Consider the following 18625-nt stretch of genomic DNA (forward strand, 5'->3'; position numbering starts at 1 on the left):
GTGGCTGTGGCAGCCACACTGCTACATCGAATCGAATTGTGGGTGTTGATTTGAGGCGCCACCGAAAGAACGAACAACCCCTCTTTGCCGAGCGAATTTTTAATAATACCCTGAAAATCAGTCGACTTCAAAATGATGTCCACTTGAAAACCGAGCGGAAAACAGGGGGGAAAACGAGTAACAGGAATACATTAAAGCCTGCACAGGAGAAGGAGTTCTGTGGCAGGGTCTGTGTAGAGTTTTTGCGGACGGCGGACGCTCGAAAACAAAGGCGAAAAATGTCAAATGGTGGCAGAATATGGGAAAGGGAAACGCATGTCAGAATTTGCGCGTGGATTCTGTCTGTCCGCGAGGACAATGGCAAAGAGTGGCTCATCCTTCGGGGAAAAAGGTAGAAAGAGTCCTCGTCCCATAGAGATGAGCATCCTTTGCAGAGCGATTTGAAATTCCCATCCTTTAGACAGAAATATCTGAAGCGAGCAGGGACTCGAAAGGGATGAACCATCATCTATCCTACGGTTATATTTCCAGGGGCGACGGATTTCTACAGCCAATTTTTGTTTGATTTATAGAAAATATGGGCGTAAACATGGCGCCTGATTAAAGATAATCATTGAGCAGGGTTGTCTATGTCTATTATGAAGAAAAGTAGGCCTGAAGAAGGGAAATGGTATAGGAATTCGTCTGTCTCTGTAGAAAATTGTACAGAGACAAAGCTACCTAATCTTTAAAAGTCTAAAGGTTTTCAGTTTCAATAAAACCATTCATAGAAATCCTTTCTGAGAGCTATAACTTATCCGTTCTATAAAGACCCTGGACGTTTCATTTCCTATCAAAACTTTGTAGAAATTCAAAGTAGAAATCTCGCAGGAAAATATTTATTCATTAGAGCCAAAATGAAGTTCGGAAAAACATTCGAGAGCCTTTTGACCAGCGAATGGCGTCAGCAGTACATGAACTACGCGGTAAGGCCCCAGAAAGAATCAATTTGCACACCATTTTCCGCCTTATGAACACTATATCCCTGCAGGATCTTAAAGCAATGATCCGCGATGCCACAGAGAATGCACCCGATCCCAAGGAAGCCTCTAGCTTTGAGATTGAATCCTATTTCAACGACTTTGAGACACTGTTCTTTTCCACCTGCCTGGAGGAACTGAATCGCGTGAACGAGTTCTTCAAGCAAAAGATATCCGAGGCGCGTCGAAAGCTGGCCACCCTGAAGTATCAGTTTCTGGTGTCCGATCGACATCGGGATCCCCTAGGACATGCCAAGAGCAAAATGCACTTGGACGATGGGGGGCAACGGAAGCCCCTGTCCCAGAGGAAGCTCCGTTTGGCCAGCACTGAATTCTACTTGAGCTTGATCATGCTGCAGAACTATCAAACGCTCAATCAGACGGCCTTCCGTAAGATATGCAAGAAGTACGACAAGTACATAAGATCCAGTGAGGGCGCTTCCTGGTTCCATGACAATGCTCTTTATGCTGAGTTTGCCAGGACCACGGAGCTTACGGCAATGGTAACATCCGTGGAGGATCTCTACACGGGATATCTGGCAAATGGCGACAGATCCAAGGCCATGGCCAAGCTAAGGGTTCCCCCTTTGGGTGAAAAGACTTCGCCAACGAGGGTTTTCTTTGCTGGTCTGTTTCTAGGGCTGTTCATTGTAGGTGCTGTCATGAGTGTGATATCATGTAAGTCCTTGCAGACCTCAAAGACCCTTTCCCGTGATATATCTCGCCTTCTTTTTCTAGGGTTCAGCTTGGACCTAAAACCCGGATTCGAATTCATGTTTGTCAGTCTTCTACGTGGCCCTATAATGCTCGTCGTTTACGGAATTTACTTGGCTCTCAATGTGGGCATATGGCAAAAAGTTGGCATCAATCATGTCCTCATTTTCGAAGTGGAACCCAGGAATCATGTGGGCTTCCTGGGCGTCCTAGAAATAGTCTGTTTCTTTGGCTATCTCTGCACCATCGTTATCCTGGGATACTTGTACAGCGATGAGTTTGGCATCGAGGAGTATTACATCCTGCCGTTGATATACATGGCACTCATGGCAGTGATGTTTCTCAATCCCATCCGGATCATGAACTTTCCCTTGCGCCTTTGGTTGCTGAAACTCTTCGGGAGAGTGTTGGCTGCTCCGTTTTTCTATGTGGGCTTTGGGGACTTTTGGGTCGGCGATCAACTGACTTCGATGGTTCTGTGCATTGTAGATCATTATTATTTAGTCCGTTTCTACATCCGTTACTACAACAAGATGGACAATTTATACGGCTTTGAGCCCGACTATGGAGTGGCTGTCATACGTTGTCTGCCAGCCTGGTTCCGACTGGCCCAGTGTCTGAGACGCTACCGGGACAGTGGATCCAAGTCCAAGGTGTATCTGATGAATGCCGCCAAGTACTGTCTTGCGATAATGGTGGTTGTCTTTTCCACCATACAAATGGAGACAAATGGTGAGGGTTTGCTTTTGAATTTCACATTTTTATACCTTCTTTTCCCCTTAGCCAAATATGATTACATGTTTCAAAATCCCTGGGCCTGGCTGTACATCTCCACTGCCCTCTTAACGAGTGTCTACTCTCTGGGCTGGGATCTATTGCAGGACTTTGGCTTGTTTCGAATCTGGAAACGGGAGAATCTGTTTCTGCGTGAGAATCTGGTCTTTCCAAAGGTAGGAGCTCCGACTTCTTAAAAGATATTCCTTTAATTTCCGTGCATTTTGCAGTGGTTCTATTATTTTGCTATACTGGAAAACACACTCCTTCGTTTCGTTTGGATTCTGGAAATAGTTTTAGTCCACTTCGATGTGCTCACGGTCTACCATTGCAAGTCCTTGATCATCTTTTGCGAGATAACGCGACGCTTTGTGTGGAATCTACTGCGTTTGGAGAACGAACATCTAAATAATTGCGGAAAATTCCGAGCCACTCGAGACATTTTCCTAACAGCCTTGAATCCCACCGAAGAGCTCCTGCTGGAACGAATGATGGATGAGTCGGATCATCGTCTTTCGAGCAGACTGTCTCGGCATCCGACCCCAGATCCGGAAAGCCCCAGACTTGACAAAAAGTACTTTTAAATTCGATTTATGTCCATCACTCTTTGAATTCTCTATCGTTAAATAAAATCTGTGAAATCTGTAAGCTGAAAAATGAAATTTGGTCAAACCTTGGACCGGCTTATGGTCAATGAATGGCGCGAGCAATACGTAAACTATGAGGTAAAAAGAGCGGACCAGATCCTCCATTAAACCTCTTAGCCTAACCTCGTAAGCCTCCTGCGCCTTAGCTCCTCAAACAAATGATACAGAATGGTGTCGATGAGGCTCCCGACTTCGAAGATTATCCCTTGGTTTTGCTCAATGAATACTTCGATGAGGTCAAACACGAGTTCTTCACCGCTTGCGCCCAAGAGATGGTGAAAGTTCAACTTTTCTTTGAGGAAAAGCTAGCCGCAGCCCAACGAAAGCAGACATCGTTCAAGGCCACTCTTGCGGACCTCCGCGAGGCCGGTGGCGGGAGGCAATTCCACCTGAGAGATCCACAACAGCAGCCGCAAGCCACACGACGTCTGCGCAGTGCCTACAGTGAGTTCTACTTGATGTTGATTCTCCTGCAAAACTATAGGACCCTGAACCAAACGGCGTTTCGGAAAATATGCAAAAAATACGACAAGAACTTCCGCTCCACTGAAGGCCAACTGTGGTACAAAACTGTGGTGGAAACGTCTCCCTTCGTCAACAAAACGGACCTCAATAATCTCATCGAAGAAGTGGAGAATCTCTATATCGAGTACTTGGCCCACGGAGATCGAGCCAAGGCCATGACAAAGCTAAGGGTTCCGCCTTTGGGTGAACCCCCAAATCCTTTGAGAGTTTTCTTTGCAGGACTTTTTTTGGGTCTGTTTTTTGTCGCTGCTATCATGACAGGGATATCATGTGGGTTCTATAGCACCGATCTTTGGAAAATCATTCATTGATCTACGATTCATTTTCAGACATTTTTCTGGATTTAGATGCCACATTTCGTGAGCTCTTTGTCCATCTCTATCGGGGACCCTTCATCTTAATTTGGTATACCTTTTTGGTGGCTACAAACCTTTTTATCTGGCAAAATGTTGGCATCAATTATGTGCTGATCTTTGAGCTGAATCCAAGGAAACATTTGAGACCCACAGATGTCCTGCTGATTGCCAGCCTGCTGGCTTATGGCTGGATCCTCTGCGCCTTGGCTTTTCTTCATCGTGAAATCTTTGAGGTGGAAAAGCCCTTCTACTTTCCATTGATCCCTCTGGGAATAGTCATTGCTGCGGTCTTGAATCCCATTCGCATCTTGGAATATAACGCCAGAATGTGGCTCGTTTCTCTTTTGGGCAGGATTGTGGCGGCTCCTTTCTCCTATGTGACTTTTGCAGCCTTCTGGTTGTCCGAACAAATTACTTCCTTGACCATTTGCCTGGTGGATCACTATATGCTGTGTCGTTTCTGCTTGCGATACTATGCCAATCTGGGGAATCCCTTTGATTTTGAGCCCGACTATGTGGTTTTCCTGCTGCGCATCCTTCCTGCCTGGTTCCGCCTGTGTCAATGTTCGAGAAGATTCCAGGAGAGTGCTTCCAAGTCCATTTGGTATGGCCTGAATGCCCTAAAGTACAGTCTAACCATAGTTATGGTTGTCTTCTCCTTCATACAAATGGAGACAAATGGTGAGGGAAGATCTTTCCGATCAAAAATACATCTTTTAAGAAACCTTCAATCGCTCTAGGACAGTACCAGAGCATGTTCGATAGTCCCTGGACCTACAGCTATATACTTAGTGCCCTTTTATGGACCGTCTATCATTCGTTTTGGGATTTGCGCAACGATTTTGGTTTATTTGCAGCGGAGCACAAATTTCTACGCGAGAAACTCATTTATCGAAAGGTACTAGAATTGTTACAGAGCTCGCAAATAATCTTCAAAACATTAACAATGAGACTCTCCACATATGGGTTGTGCGTAAGAGGGAGAGAGGCGAAGCTTATGTCTTTGCAGAGCTCATCTCACGGGCACAGGCCACACGCATACAATGCACACGCAACAGGCATGAATTGCCTGCCTCCAGTCCGCGAAAAAGAGAATCAAAAAGGAGATAAAAACGAGCGGCAAGGGCCGCAGCTCTACATGTAAACCCTGTACTCAAGCAGTAGGTATATTTAACAATATACATTTTTTACGAATTTATACGTAAGCTCCGTAATGGGTATCGGAGCCGATAGCAGCCGTATGCTTTCAAAAGATACGTAAAAAAGTCTGATGCCTTGAGCGAAGGTGTAGTTGCATGTCGTGAGGCCCTTAAAGTTTTGTTGGTTATTTGCGAGCTCTAAAAATACACCAAATTCAAAATTTCCTTTTCATTTCAGAGCTTTTATTACTTTATTATCATAGCAGACGTCCTGCTGCGTTGTTTTTGGATGCTAGAAATTTTTTTAGTGTCCCAGGACCATGCTACCCCCTACAATTGCAAGACTTTTGGAGCCCTTTGTGATATAACCCTGCGATTTCTATGGAACCTATTTCGTTTGGAGAACGAACATCTGTATAATTGTGGCAACTTTCGTGCCACCAGAGACATCAATCTATGGATCTCCGAAGAGGATATGAATCCTCAGCACAAGAAAATATATTTCTAAAGTGACTTTTTCTGGAATAGTCTATATATTTCATTTTTATGTGACCTACAAGACGAGGTATCTAACGTTATGCCGAAATCAATTTTGATCTGATGTGAATAAAAGTGCATCTTCTTTGGTGTCTTTTAGAAGCATTTGCGGTGCACAATGGATGGCCCAGACTCATCGTACTCTGTCTTCGATATCCACATCTGTTGGAAGGTGGAGAGTGAAGCCAAAATGGAACCCCCAATCCACACGGAATACTTCCGCTCTGGCGGTGCAATGATCTTGATTTTCATTGTCGAGGGAGCTAGAGCCGTGATCTCCTTCTGCATGCGATCGGCTATGCCCGGATACATTGTAGTGCCGCCAGAAAGCACTATGTTCCCGTAGAGATCCTTGCGTATGTCCACATCACACTTCATGATGGAGTTATAGGTCGTCTCGTGGACGCCGCAGGCCTCCATTCCGAGAAACGACGGTTGGAAGAGGGTCTCCGCACAGCGGAAGCGCTCGTTCCCGATGGTTATGACCTGCCCGTCGGGCAGTTCGTAGGACGTTTCCAGCGACGAGCTGGAGGCAGCCGTAGCCATCTCCTGCTCAAAGTCCAGGGCAACGTAGCAGAGCTTCTCCTTGATGTCTCGCACTATTTCGCGCTCAGCGGTGGTCGTAAAAGAGTAGCCCCGTTCGGTCAAGATCTTCATGAGGTATTCGGTGAGGTCGCGTCCGGCCAGATCCAAACGCAGGACGGCATGGGGCAAGGCATACCCCTCGTAGATCGGGACAGTGTGCGAGACCCCGTCTCCCGAGTCCAGGACGATGCCGGTGGTACGCCCAGAAGCGTACAGCGAGAGCACCGCCTGAATGGCTACATACATGGCCGGTGTGTTGAATGTCTCGAACATTATTTGGGTCATCTTCTCGCGATTCGCCTTGGGATTCAATGGGGCTTCAGTCAGGAGCACGGGGTGCTCCTCGGGGGCCACTCGCAGCTCGTTGTAGAACGTGTGATGCCAGATCTTTTCCATGTCGTCCCAATTTGTCACGATCCCATGCTCGATGGGATACTTGAGTGTGAGGATGCCGCGCTTGCTCTGTGCCTCGTCCCCGACATACGAGTCCTTCTGTCCCATGCCCACCATCACGCCCTGATGGCGGGGACGACCGACAATCGACGGGAAGACGGCTCGTGGGGCATCGTCGCCAGCAAATCCGGCCTTGCACATCCCCGAACCATTGTCGATCACCAGAGCGACCACCTCTTCGTCCGACATCTTGACTTGACGAACTTTTAATTGGAGAATTTAGAGAGAATTTTATAAGGCTATTGCTTTTGATTAATTTTTCTTTGGTTAACCGTTTTGTGTTTTTGTTGTTTGCTTGTGTTAAAACGAAACTTTGAAAATAATCAAGTGTGTAAGACTTTTTCCCCGTTTGCGTGTTTAGAAAATATATATTTGTTTGTCTTTTGAGAACGAACTTGTTTCAAAGACGACCCAACTAGAACTGAGCTCAAACGAAACTCAAAGTAAATCCAGATTTCCTGACAGGAAATGTAACGGATGGCTAAGTTGCACAAAATTCATGGAATATTCGATCACAGAAGGTAAGAAATGAAAAGCAACCTTGTGAAAGGGAATAGAAACCCTGCAAAAAGGGTTGACAGCCTACCAGAGGATTCTATAGGTCTATGGTGCATCGCTTATTCTGAAAGCTTTAGCTCTGAAGCAGAAATAGAAGAAAGTTCCGCTTATACAAAATGTTACTATCACTCCAGCAGTTTCCAAGCCCCTTGGCAACTCTGTTAAATCCTTTAGCGCCTCTCTCAATCCTCAATCACCATCATTCTCTTTCAATTTAAATCTATATTTAAACGAATGACTGCAGGGCACGCACACGAACGAAATTGAATAAAATTAATTTCACATTTAGCAAATTAAAACCACAAATGGAATTATAAATTCAACACAACACACCAGAGGACAGAGAGGATACGCACAGGACACAAAGGACCGAAAGACAGACCATGTGGAAAAAACCAAGCAGCCCGCAGGACAACAAAAGTTAAGCCAGAATAAAGGCCGAGAGCCAGGAGTAAAGGACAAACGATGCATGCATGAGCGTATTGGCCAGAAAGGACTTGACAACTTGTCAATCGGAGGAGTGGAGTGGGTGGAGTGTATGTGCTGTTCAGTAGCCATAGATTTAACGGGGGATTGCATTTTGATGGAGACTGGAGATACACTGAGGAACTGGAACGGAAAAAGATATAGAACTATACGAGATATCTGTGGATTTTACAAAGGAAATCTCTACCTCCTCTGCAGCTTCTTGGAGGAATGACGTCTACCTTGGAAGAACTGCTCCCTAAGATCTAATCTATGTACTACCTTTATCTACACTCTCTCTCTAATGCGGATATCTCATGCAATCCAAAGATTCTTTGATTCTTCATATACTCTACTTAAACGCGTACTCTCTTAGAAGATCAACCTAAAGCGAGGTCTAGCGAAAACAGTGTCCATATTCCATAAACTTGTTCTGAGAGACCTTTCCAGCTTTCTATTCTTTCGGCATCTAAGCGTCTTTGCATTCTTTCTCTCAGTGTTAAATCCAGTAAGAGTTTTAGCCACGGTTCATGGGGGATTTGCTCCTGCTGTTCCTCCTGCTTCATGGTCACGCATAAATGCAGGCAAATTAGAGAGAACGGAAACCCCAAGGAACATACGCACGTAGACGCAGGACTTGTCCAACCCCCAACCGAGAGGGTGAGTGCATGGGAATGTCCCATGGAAGGGAAGGGTAAGCTTTCCACTTCGGTTACAACTGATATAAATACATTTTCGGGGGAGCACCAGAAGCAGAACCAGAAGCAGGCAGCATATTGCAGCAATAGCAATGTGTCTGGTAAAGCAATTTGCGGAGTTATAAATGGGATGCCATGTGGCATCGTCCTCAGCTGTTGCCTGAAAAATCTTTCGTTTTCTTTAATTATGTGCGTCAGTGCAACATGTAGCAGGTTGTTGCCTTGCCTTGCCTTGCCGCCGAAACGAATCTCTGCTTTAAAAGAATAAAACTTGCGAATTACCACCATTAAATTGCCGAAGCCCTCCGCCAAAATCCATGTAGCAGCTGCTTTTGTCGTTTAAAATGCTTTTGAATATTGCATTGGGTAAATCTGTGGCCTCCCCCTTGGGGGTTGCTTTTGGCGACACTCTCGCTAATGGCAACGGAGCCCCCCTCGAGGATGGCTAGGTCTAGGTCGCCAGACCGCAGACATTATAAACAACGTTCTCTCCGGAGAGGTTCGGTTCGCCTCGGTTCGTGTAATGGTCGCCTGCTATAGTCCTCTTCCTGTAGTCTGCTGCGGCTTTCCCCTAGTGAAAGTTTTATGGCGGAACTTTAAATGAACTTGGGATAGCGCCGTGGTCTGCATGGCCTGTGCACCGATGCCCTACCATGAAGTAGGCCCAAGGACGGCTGTAAAAATCCTGTGTTATTTATGCGTCTGCTCGACCAAATTTCCATAGCGCCCAGGCACTGGGGGAAAAAAGGGGTCCTTAAATGGGGGAATAAACACTGAGAGAAGAGGGAATACCTTTCCAAAAGGGGAAAAATGTATTATGTATATTGGAGGTTTATTTTGTGTGTGTTTTAAGGTTAAATTCTCATATTTCATGAGGAAAACATTGAGCGTAATGCCTTGTATACGTATTATATGGTTACAAGGGCTCTATTCCTAGTAAAGGTTGATATTTTCTATCGAATGTTGGAATACAGTGGGCTTAAGCCAGAAACTATAATGAACATAATTTGTGTAGAAAGGCATCGAAATTTTTTGATCGCAGCACACGTACCTAAAAATTAAGATACGTTATGACTACCTGGCAAAACATTTCACTATTCAATTGCGTTTTTCACACTCAATCTTTAATATTTTCAGATAAAATAATACTTTATTCAAAGTATTCCAAGGAATTCTTCTTGCTTCACTACACATTTTCCTCTCAGTGCATTTCCTTTGGCAAATGCGAAAAACATTTCCGTTACGCATTTAAATTTCATAGTCAGTGAAAGTCATCAACACATTGCCATGGAAACAGATATATACATATATAAATCGGATAGAAGGAGGATGTATCCATAAGACTGCAGAGAGAGGGGAAAGGTTGCCGCCACGTAGCGACAGAGTTAAACGACGATGACGGGGCTTTCCCCCCCGTAAGAAAACCCCAACGAGGACGGGAGGGCGGGCAGAAGGCATGAGCCACACAAAAGCTTCCGCTTCCTGTCTGCAACTCCAAGGATTTCCCCCAGGGGTTGCAAACACACACACACACACCAGAAGAAAACCCCCCAGACATTTGCTCTGGCAAATAAAGTTTTCTAATTTTGGACGTCTTCAAGGTTTTTGAATTTTTCAAAAGGAACTCAAGCACTTTTTCCCCCCCAAAAGAAGCGGAGATTTTTCCTCACTTTAACTTTGTAGTATGCCAATTTTTGTTTGCTTTTCCCCGTGCATTTTTCATTCCGTTTCTTGTAGATGATGATGACATCTGTTGCCGGAGGTGTGAGGAAAAGAGCCAGAACTGCCTGTAATTTCCGGCAAACAAACCAATAAATCATATTAAACTTGCTAGGAATTTCCTCCTGGGGGGAAAAGCGAAAAAGGAAAACGCGACCGAATCGTAGCCGGAAATCTTATGGCGCGTCTAAGAAAAATTCATAGGAAATCCCTGACATTGGATATGCCATATGCTCGGGGGTGGAGGCAAGCAGGAGCGGCAGTTCCTTGGATGGATTTGACAAGCGCTCGGAGTTTTAAATAATGACGAAAAGAACAATGGGAAGGGCCACTCTCTTTTCTTGGGGAGGCTGGCGCCATTTTTACGGGAGTTTGACTGGAATTTTACTCGTGAGTCAAATGGAATTATGCGGAGTTAATCAGGGAGATTTGCTCAACATGTGCTTGCTGTCACAAAAAGGTGCGCTTTTAAGAGCAGCAGAAATTATAATAAATTAACTTGGAAAATAAGGAAACATAATTCTATATAATTAATTCAAAATACCAACAAAATAATACATATATAGTACTAAAAAATCTCAAAAAATATTTGTAAAGTTATTCATTTCAACATTTTCGGCATTTCATGTGTTTTAGTAAATATTTTACTACGCTTACAAACTTAATATTTGTCAGATTTCACGCGTATTATATCAACGTATTTATTTAATATTATTATTAAATACTTTAGAGGATTGCTTGAGCCTAGAGTTATGGGGCTTTCCAAATGGCAAAAGTTTCCTTAGATGTCTCGGCATTCTCCTAACAAAAATCCCTTCATAATGTTATTAAAAATTCTTGAAAAAATTCCTTTAGATTAAAGCTCGTATAAATTCTACAAAACAATTTCAATCATAATAAAACTCCTTATTACATTTCTTTCCAATTTTTAGAAATATTTTGCAATATTGTCTATGATTTTTTCCTCGTGGACATGAAAATGTCTGGCCTAACAGCTGTTATCATTAACAGTGGCGTTTGACGGTTAGTTAACATTCGTTGGTTAATATGAAGTTATTGATAGCTGACGAAAGCTCGCCGCCATGAAACTAAACTGGGTGTTGCAGAGCAATGTTGCGGACTTGGCGATTTCAGTTTCCATTTATTGCCGATTGGCGCGCTATACAGTTGATAATTTTGCAGCCAAAGGGCGCCAGGTGGCTACAGTGCATATTATAGTTCCCAAGAAATGCGTCTATGGCGCTGTAGTTCCCAGAAAATTTAATTAATTGAATTTTAATATAGTTTTCATTTAATTTTGTTTAAATTGTTTAAATTAAATAAATACTCAAACATTTTTTACACTCACCGGTTCACCATCTCATTGCCGTTTTCCAAAGACTGCGCCAACTGTTGAGGTGTTTGCTGCTGTTGCTGTTGTTTCTGCTGCTGTTGCTGTTGCTCCTGTTGATTCTTATCGTGGAGTAATGTTCCCGCTGATCCAGGAGCTCTCAAACTCCCGCCCAAGCCAATCCCCAGAACGGAGCCACCAGACAGGGCCGTGTTGGAGGTTGTGCCGCTGCCACCTCCGCTGCTGCCACAACCGACGCCAATCGATTTGGTCTGCTTGGCCTGCTGCTTGAAGCGGCTCAAAGCAAAAAAAAGGGCAAGGACTGCCTTCAGACGGCCGGCACAAATGTCATTCGTTGTGATGTTGTCCAAGCCTCCAACGGATTGTCCGCGCAGCACATGGAGGCACGAATTGACGTTGTCGTACTGCCACGAAAGAGAAACGAAATGGAAATGATATGAATTCGGGAAAAATTCCAACATTTAAAGGTATTTAAGAGGATGATTCAGCGCTTGGGAAAAAGCTCGAATATAAATGGAAATCCTCCAGAGGCTTAACCTTCTTTTGCCGGTACTTAATCTATCATTAAAACGTTCTTTGGAGATGCTATTCTATCCGTTAATTTGAGGCGTTATTTTATCCGCCAGTTAATGTTCTTTTGGGGCATCAGATAGCCTTCTTTTTGGGCCTCCAGAAATGTTCTTTCAAGGCGCCATCGGAGTCGTGATTCTGTCATTCGATTCCCCCCAAAATTCTGGCGCACACAAATGCGTTTTTTATGGCTAATTTGCTTGAACGGTTTCGTTTTTTAACTGCTTCACGCACACGTCTTGAAAAAGAGCTCCTAAAAACCCACTGACATGCCGATAAAGACCGACTTTCAGACTTCAATCCCGAGAACCCAGAACCCATCTACCATTTGTCAACACCCAATGGAAAATGGAAATGATGAATGACACGGGTCACACAACACGACCTGGAAGATGCTCTCTCTCTTCGGCTCTCTCTAAGCTTTCGATGGGAAATGGGAAACACTTTAGGAAATGATTGGTTAATCTTAAGCACCAATCTAGTTCGGGAGTGGAAGCAGAGGGAAGGTTAACGGAAGATTGTGGAACTTACCAAAATGTTTGGAAATCAAAGAAGCCTTTTTTTGGGGGATCTTTTGTATATTTCATTTGATTATTTCTGAGATATTATGGTAAGCATTCTTTCAAGCTTAAATATCTTCTGAAACCCCTGCTCAAAGTACATCTCCACTCCCTCTTGGAAACCTCAACAAATCTCCAAATAACCCCAAAAACTAGTACCATTCATGACCCAAAAATCTCTTCCATTCGTTGACAGGCAACACGACTAACCACTCAACCCACACAGAAACACAATCACAATCCCAGAGACTCTTCTTTTAGTGGCAGGAATCGTATGAAATATTGTCAACAAGCAAGCGCTTCCGAAAAAGCTGCACAAATTTGTCTTTTTGTTTCAATCCCCTCTCCCTCCGCCCCCCTCTGTTGTTCATGCGGATTGTCATGTAACAATTTAAAAAATATATATGTACATACGATATATATTCATATAGAATAGAAGAACAAACCGAAGAAAAGCCAGAAAATGTCGAAAAAATCAAACCTGACAACTGACATGACAGGCAGACAAATGACAAACGTCTGCTTCTGGCCGGCTGGCTGGCCCCCCAACGGAACTCCCCGGCTGTGTGCACTCAATTTGCTCTGCAAAAGATACTTCTATATGCCAGTGCGAGTATCTAACGAGTTGACAAAAAGAGGTTAAAGTTTAAAAGCTCTGGAAAACTTATATGTCGCAAAAGTTTGTAATAACTTTTCCCCGATAGAAAATAGATAGAAAATCGAAGCCAACTTTTAAGCAAACAATTGAAAAACTCCAAGTATTCGCAACATGAAAGTTCAAGTTCAATGCCGCGTCAAAAGCATCTGAAAGATACTGGCACATCTTCCTTCCTCGACGTCGAGAGTCTGTCGTCAACATTTGCTTTTTGGCGAAAGTAATCTTCGGCGGGGTCTCCGTTTTCTTCCATTTTCCATTACAAATTGAGATAATAAATTCGAATTAATTTTCTTTAGAGAAGAAAAAGGAAAGCTTGTTATCGCTTTGCATTTATCTTTCTAGCTGTTTCATTGATACAGATACATTCTGTCATTTGCCACATTAACTTTTTGTGGTCTGGTCTGCAAATTGGAAAGTTTTTTTTGATCTGAAAGTTTTTGGTCAAATTGAAGGAACAACTGTGTTCCTGGTAGAGGTTTCTGCTGGATTCTTATTGGAAAGGATTGTTAAAAGCCCTTAAAAATGATACAAATAGTAAAGAGAATGGACGTACAGAAGATTTGTCCTAAAAGATGAACGGAGGATGGCTGGAAGATGTATGGAAAAAGCCCTAGAAGTAGCTACCAAATGCTTTTCCAGTCCTTTTCCCTCTTCTAAACCCATTTCCATATATTTTTCTGTTTAATTTTTGGCAGCATTCTTTGTCCCCTAGGCGTGAAAAAGGTCCTAAAAGTCCATTCTTCCCATTTTATAGGATATAAAGCCACATTTAATCCCCAAAAATCATATACGTTTCCTTAAGTCACTCTTCTTCGTTAAATCATATTTAATAGTTTATTTTATCCCATCAACGCTTTCATAGTGCTCCCGTAAAAGCAAAAACATTGATATTCATATTTTTCTCTGTTTAATCAAAGCCTGAAATATTTTAAACAGTAGAGGCTTTCTAGAGGGATTCTATCACTAGAATATCACATAAATTCACAAATAAAACAATCCCCGATCAGTTTTCTCACTTTAAACCCCTTACCACATATTTTTCTTTGCAAATTTTCGCCTTTTCCGTGCTATTCCAGCAGTAACTTCTGTCTCTTTGGAATGTACCATTTGTTATGACCATGTTAATAGTGTTACCCCTCCATTAGCTTCAGTTGACAACATCATTTCTTTGCCGTCTTCCAATAACTGGCCCCGAGAGGAGGAGGAGACACAGTGCCTTGCCGCTACCTCCACCTCGAGGCACTATCGGACGATCAATCACGGGGTGCCGCCGCCACGCTGACAGCTGCAGCAAGTGTCAAACAGAGCGTTGCACTTATTTATTCTCGCCACAATGGAAACGCCACCACTGCCAGCGCCACCGCCCACAGTAGCTCCCGTAGATAGTCGTAGAGTGGCGGGGCATTTCCATTCATGTGCCGAGGGGGACCTCTGGCTGTGTGTGTGTGTGGCACAGTTACGGAGTAAAACCCATTGAATATCGCTGTCGGCGATGGGTGCAACGCCAAGTGCATTGAACACTCGATTTACGTAATATGCAACAAAAGTCAAATAAACCACAATAGATGCGGGGCATGCCAAAGGCAGAGGAAGGGGCAGGCCAGACTCAGACTCTGTGTTTGCCAAAGATAGTCGTACTCGTGCAACAAGATGCGGCAGCTGTTGCCGCTTGGCCAAAGGAGAAGCCGCAAACTTCAATGCAATGCAATCGGCAACACCGAGATATCGATACCCCGCTCGTCTCTGCCACACTGCCGTCGAGAGGCACCCACAGAGACAGGGCGACAGGGCGACAGCAGACACGGAGGTACCCCCAAAAAAATAAGTCTCGTATTGGGAAATGTGATGCCTCAACAATACCCGTATGGCTCTTTCACTTGGACTCCTTTTGCCTCACTTTTTGTTCCCTCTTCCCAGCTTTGAACCCCCCTTTTTACCACCATGGTTCGTTCTCCACTTGGCTCCCTTCTCCTCTACATTTTCCCACCCAAAAAAAGGAAAACCCTACAAAATAAATGCAAAATAATATTGTTCACATTGAAGTTGTCAATTGCAGTGGAGAGCGGCAGACAGGAGTCGTCTTATCAATAAACTCTCCATCGCCAGTGAACGGTTTGTACAGTGGGTCTTAAATGAAGGGATATTTGTAGCCTTTTTTGTGCAAGAATCAAGAGATTCCTTGGGATTGTTTCCACACAAAAACTCATTTAGAAAACTCCAAGTTTGTAAATTTTTGATAGAAATTTCACCGTAATTCCTGCAACTTTCAAGCACTGTAAACATCATTGAGAAACGTTATGATGCAGTTCTCCTTTCATGGTCCTTCTGTTCTTGCGCCGAAATGAAGACAACAAACAGGCAAAAGTGACGCTCATTGTCACAGGACACACACATACAGCCTCATTAAAAGGGAGGCAATGGGGCACTGGAAGGGAGAGAGGGAACCACAGAGAAGGAGCTCTATCATGGAGCTCCTGCAGCAGCAGCAGCAGCAGGCCAGCCCTATCCTTTATTGACATTCTTCGTTTCGATTCGATTCGATTCGATTTTTCTTCCCCATCTGTGTGCCAAGTGCAGGAGAATTTCTGAATTGCTGCTGCTGCTCCTCCGCTCGACGTTCGATGCCCGACGCATTGTTGGTGGTCACTCGAGTGCTGCTGCCTGCCTTCTGGCACCCACCCACCCACTCATTTAATGCGAATTTATCGTAAAATGCAATGCGTTTCCCTTCTTTTGTGTTCGGGCAATCCCCACCGCCCACCCCCCACCCCATATCATTCCAGTCCCTCCTCGGCAGCCAAAGGATTAAGTGTGGTCAACGAAAGACGACGTAAATGAAAAGGCAAACGGAACCAAAACCGAAACCCAAGGGAGAGGAAATGAGGAGGGCAGGGAAAAGCTTTTGTTAATGGCGCTAAAGAGTTGAACGCTTGATGGGGGCTTGCCCCACATGCCACACGACCGATTGCGTGTGGCTAAAGTCAACGTTAACTTCAACGCATCTCTCCCATCTCGCATTTCGCATCGTATGACATTTTTATTTATTTTATATATAAATTTCATTTCATTTGATTTATTTACACATTTTAAAGCCCCCAAAATGCAATAAATCAACGTAGGCGTCTCTCTCTCTCTATCTCTCTCTCTGGGATCCTCGGCGTGGCCAAGCCCCTTTTTTAATTAACCGCCAGCCAAAAGGAATTATACAAAAACACCATAAAAAAGGATGGAATATCTGTATATCTGAGTGTATCTGTATACAAAGAGAATATGGCTATGGCACAGGTGGAAGACACTCGAAAATTGAGTTATTTACGGGCTATAAGCTCACTATAATTGGGAGTATTTCGGAGTTAAAGTTGATCACTTATCATTAAGAGCCAAGGATTTGGGTTTGTTAGGATTTTCGTTACCTAGATACCCATAATTTCGGTTCTAGATCCAATAGATCCTGAGATGAACGGGCATATATTATTTTCCATATATACTTAATAAACTTATGGTATTTGTTCTTTTTAAGCGAAATTTTCATATGTTTTTCTATTATTTCTTCGATTCTTAGATATATTTGAGATATTTATAATAATAATTTGTTTAAGTTGCTCTTTAATCGTTTAGCCTACGTGATTTGTGTTTGTTTTGGATTAGTTAACCTAAATACCCAATATTTCGGTGCTACGTTCAATAGATCCTGAGATATAATGGCATACACTTCTGTCAGTAACTTTTATGGTAATAAATTATACAAAATTTGGTGTATTTATGGTATTTGTTCCTTATAGAGGAAATTGGTTGCTCACTAATCTTAAGTTGCCTGTGAATTGTATTGATAGTACTATAATTTGCTTAGATAACAAATATTTCCGACCATTAGATATTAGATATGAAATATATTTCATTTAAAGTTCGGCCTAAGGTATGGATAAATTGCTTAGTATCCACAGAAATCCTATCCTATCCTATTGATAAATTTCTACCCCCTAAGTTCATCATTTCCTCAGTTTCTCCATGCTCAAAGATGTTCGCTTGCCAGAAATCCGATTTTAAGTAAATAATAATCTGAGAGTACATTTTTAATCCATTAGATTTGGGAAGTTTTTTAATCAGCAGCCAGGAAGTACTCGGATTTCAGTCCGCATCATCGATTGCCGCTTTTTAACTTTCACTCGAATGCACTTTTCAAATTAAACTTTTCCGCCACATCTCTCTCTCTCTCTCTCTCTTTTGCTATACAAGAGAGAGTCTTCTCCTCTCTGCAGTCGCATGTGTCCGATGTCCGGCAATTTCAATTACATTTCTTCACTTCAATCAAATTGCATTTCCCCAAAATAAAAAAGGAAGAAAATTGTTTGTGCAACACACGCGTGTTGCACTTTCAGTCATTCGTAAATTGAATTTACAGCTCAGTCTTATCCAGGACTAAGGAGTAGTCCTTGAGGAACCCACCCTCCATCTAATGATTGCCCTGGGGGCGGAGTTTTCTCAATTTCTTTTGATTTCTCGGGCGATATCTTATCGCATTTTCGAATGTCTCGTGACTGGGCGACAATTGTCGTTGTCCGCCCCCTCCAAAAAAAAGTCCTCGAATCGAATGTGGCTGAGTGACTTCTGTCAGCCACGGAAGGACACTTGGAAATTATTGAAATTGTTTTGCCATTTTGCCACGAGGAGTTTGTCCTTTGGAGAGTGCCGTGCCGCATCCTCTCCACATTTTAGAGAGCTCCTTTCGCCTCCACATTCTATGGGTGGGGACTTGTCTCCATCGACTGGCGCGTCTGACGATTGCATTCGTCCTGCCGCCTGGCATGCTGGCTGCCTGCTGCCTGCTGCTTATCATTGCCATGGAATTTTCTCATTTTGAGCGATTCGAAGAATTTGTGTGGATTTTGGTTATTGATTTCCAAATGCCAAGGAGTCTGCCTGCATCAAGGCAGGTCTTGGCTCGAAGAAGGATCTGTGTGCGCGTGTGTGTGTCGATGGATGTGTGATTTTGAGCTTTTAATTAGTTGCTAATTTGCTTGAGGGGAACTTTGAGAAATTGCTGAGATGTGAAATAAATTAAAGTCAGACGCGGAGGAGAACAAAGAGCTTAAAGAAGTGTAGGAGAATATGAGGATATAAAGGGGACGTTTTAAAGCTTTAGACGCTTTTAGCTTTAAGCTGGGAGTATCTTTCATAATATTGTTAGCAGATATTGTAAAAGTAGAATATCTCAGGATCTATGGAGATTGGCATCGAAATATTAGGTATATAAGATATTTACATAAAAAATACGATGCAGAGCGCACTGTAGATGA

The 18625-nt window shown here is 43.3% G+C and overlaps 3 protein-coding genes across 6 annotated transcripts in view; 1 reads left to right on the plus strand and 2 right to left on the minus strand.

Moving 5' to 3' along the window:
* The window catches only part of LOC6596472 (protein sickie), a 215444-nt gene that overhangs the window by 87084 nt on the left and 109735 nt on the right, over positions 1-18625 (minus strand). For all 4 annotated transcript variants that reach the window (XM_026987762.1, XM_026987758.1, XM_026987761.1 and 1 more), the window contains exon 3: positions 11538-11944. In XM_026987762.1, the coding sequence (XP_026843563.1) occupies positions 11538-11944 (407 nt within the window). The remainder of the gene's footprint in view (positions 1-11537; positions 11945-18625) is intronic.
* Positions 889-3153, plus strand: LOC6596473 (xenotropic and polytropic retrovirus receptor 1 homolog). Its single transcript, XM_002021732.2, has 5 exons — positions 889-965; positions 1031-1697; positions 1758-2465; positions 2517-2683; positions 2738-3153. The coding sequence occupies exons 1-5, from the start codon at positions 897-899 to the stop codon at positions 3089-3091; spliced, it is 1965 nt and encodes a 654-aa protein (XP_002021768.1). The 5' UTR covers positions 889-896; the 3' UTR covers positions 3092-3153.
* LOC6596237 (actin-5C) lies at positions 5689-7003 on the minus strand. The gene has a single exon (XM_002021734.2). The coding sequence runs from the start codon at positions 6936-6938 to the stop codon at positions 5808-5810; it is 1131 nt and encodes a 376-aa protein (XP_002021770.1). The 5' UTR covers positions 6939-7003; the 3' UTR covers positions 5689-5807.

The sequence above is a fragment of the Drosophila persimilis genome, unplaced genomic scaffold (assembly GCF_003286085.1).
Source record: "Drosophila persimilis strain 14011-0111.01,24,50 unplaced genomic scaffold, DperRS2 tig00000124-arrow-pilon, whole genome shotgun sequence".
Taxonomy (NCBI): domain Eukaryota; kingdom Metazoa; phylum Arthropoda; class Insecta; order Diptera; family Drosophilidae; genus Drosophila; species Drosophila persimilis.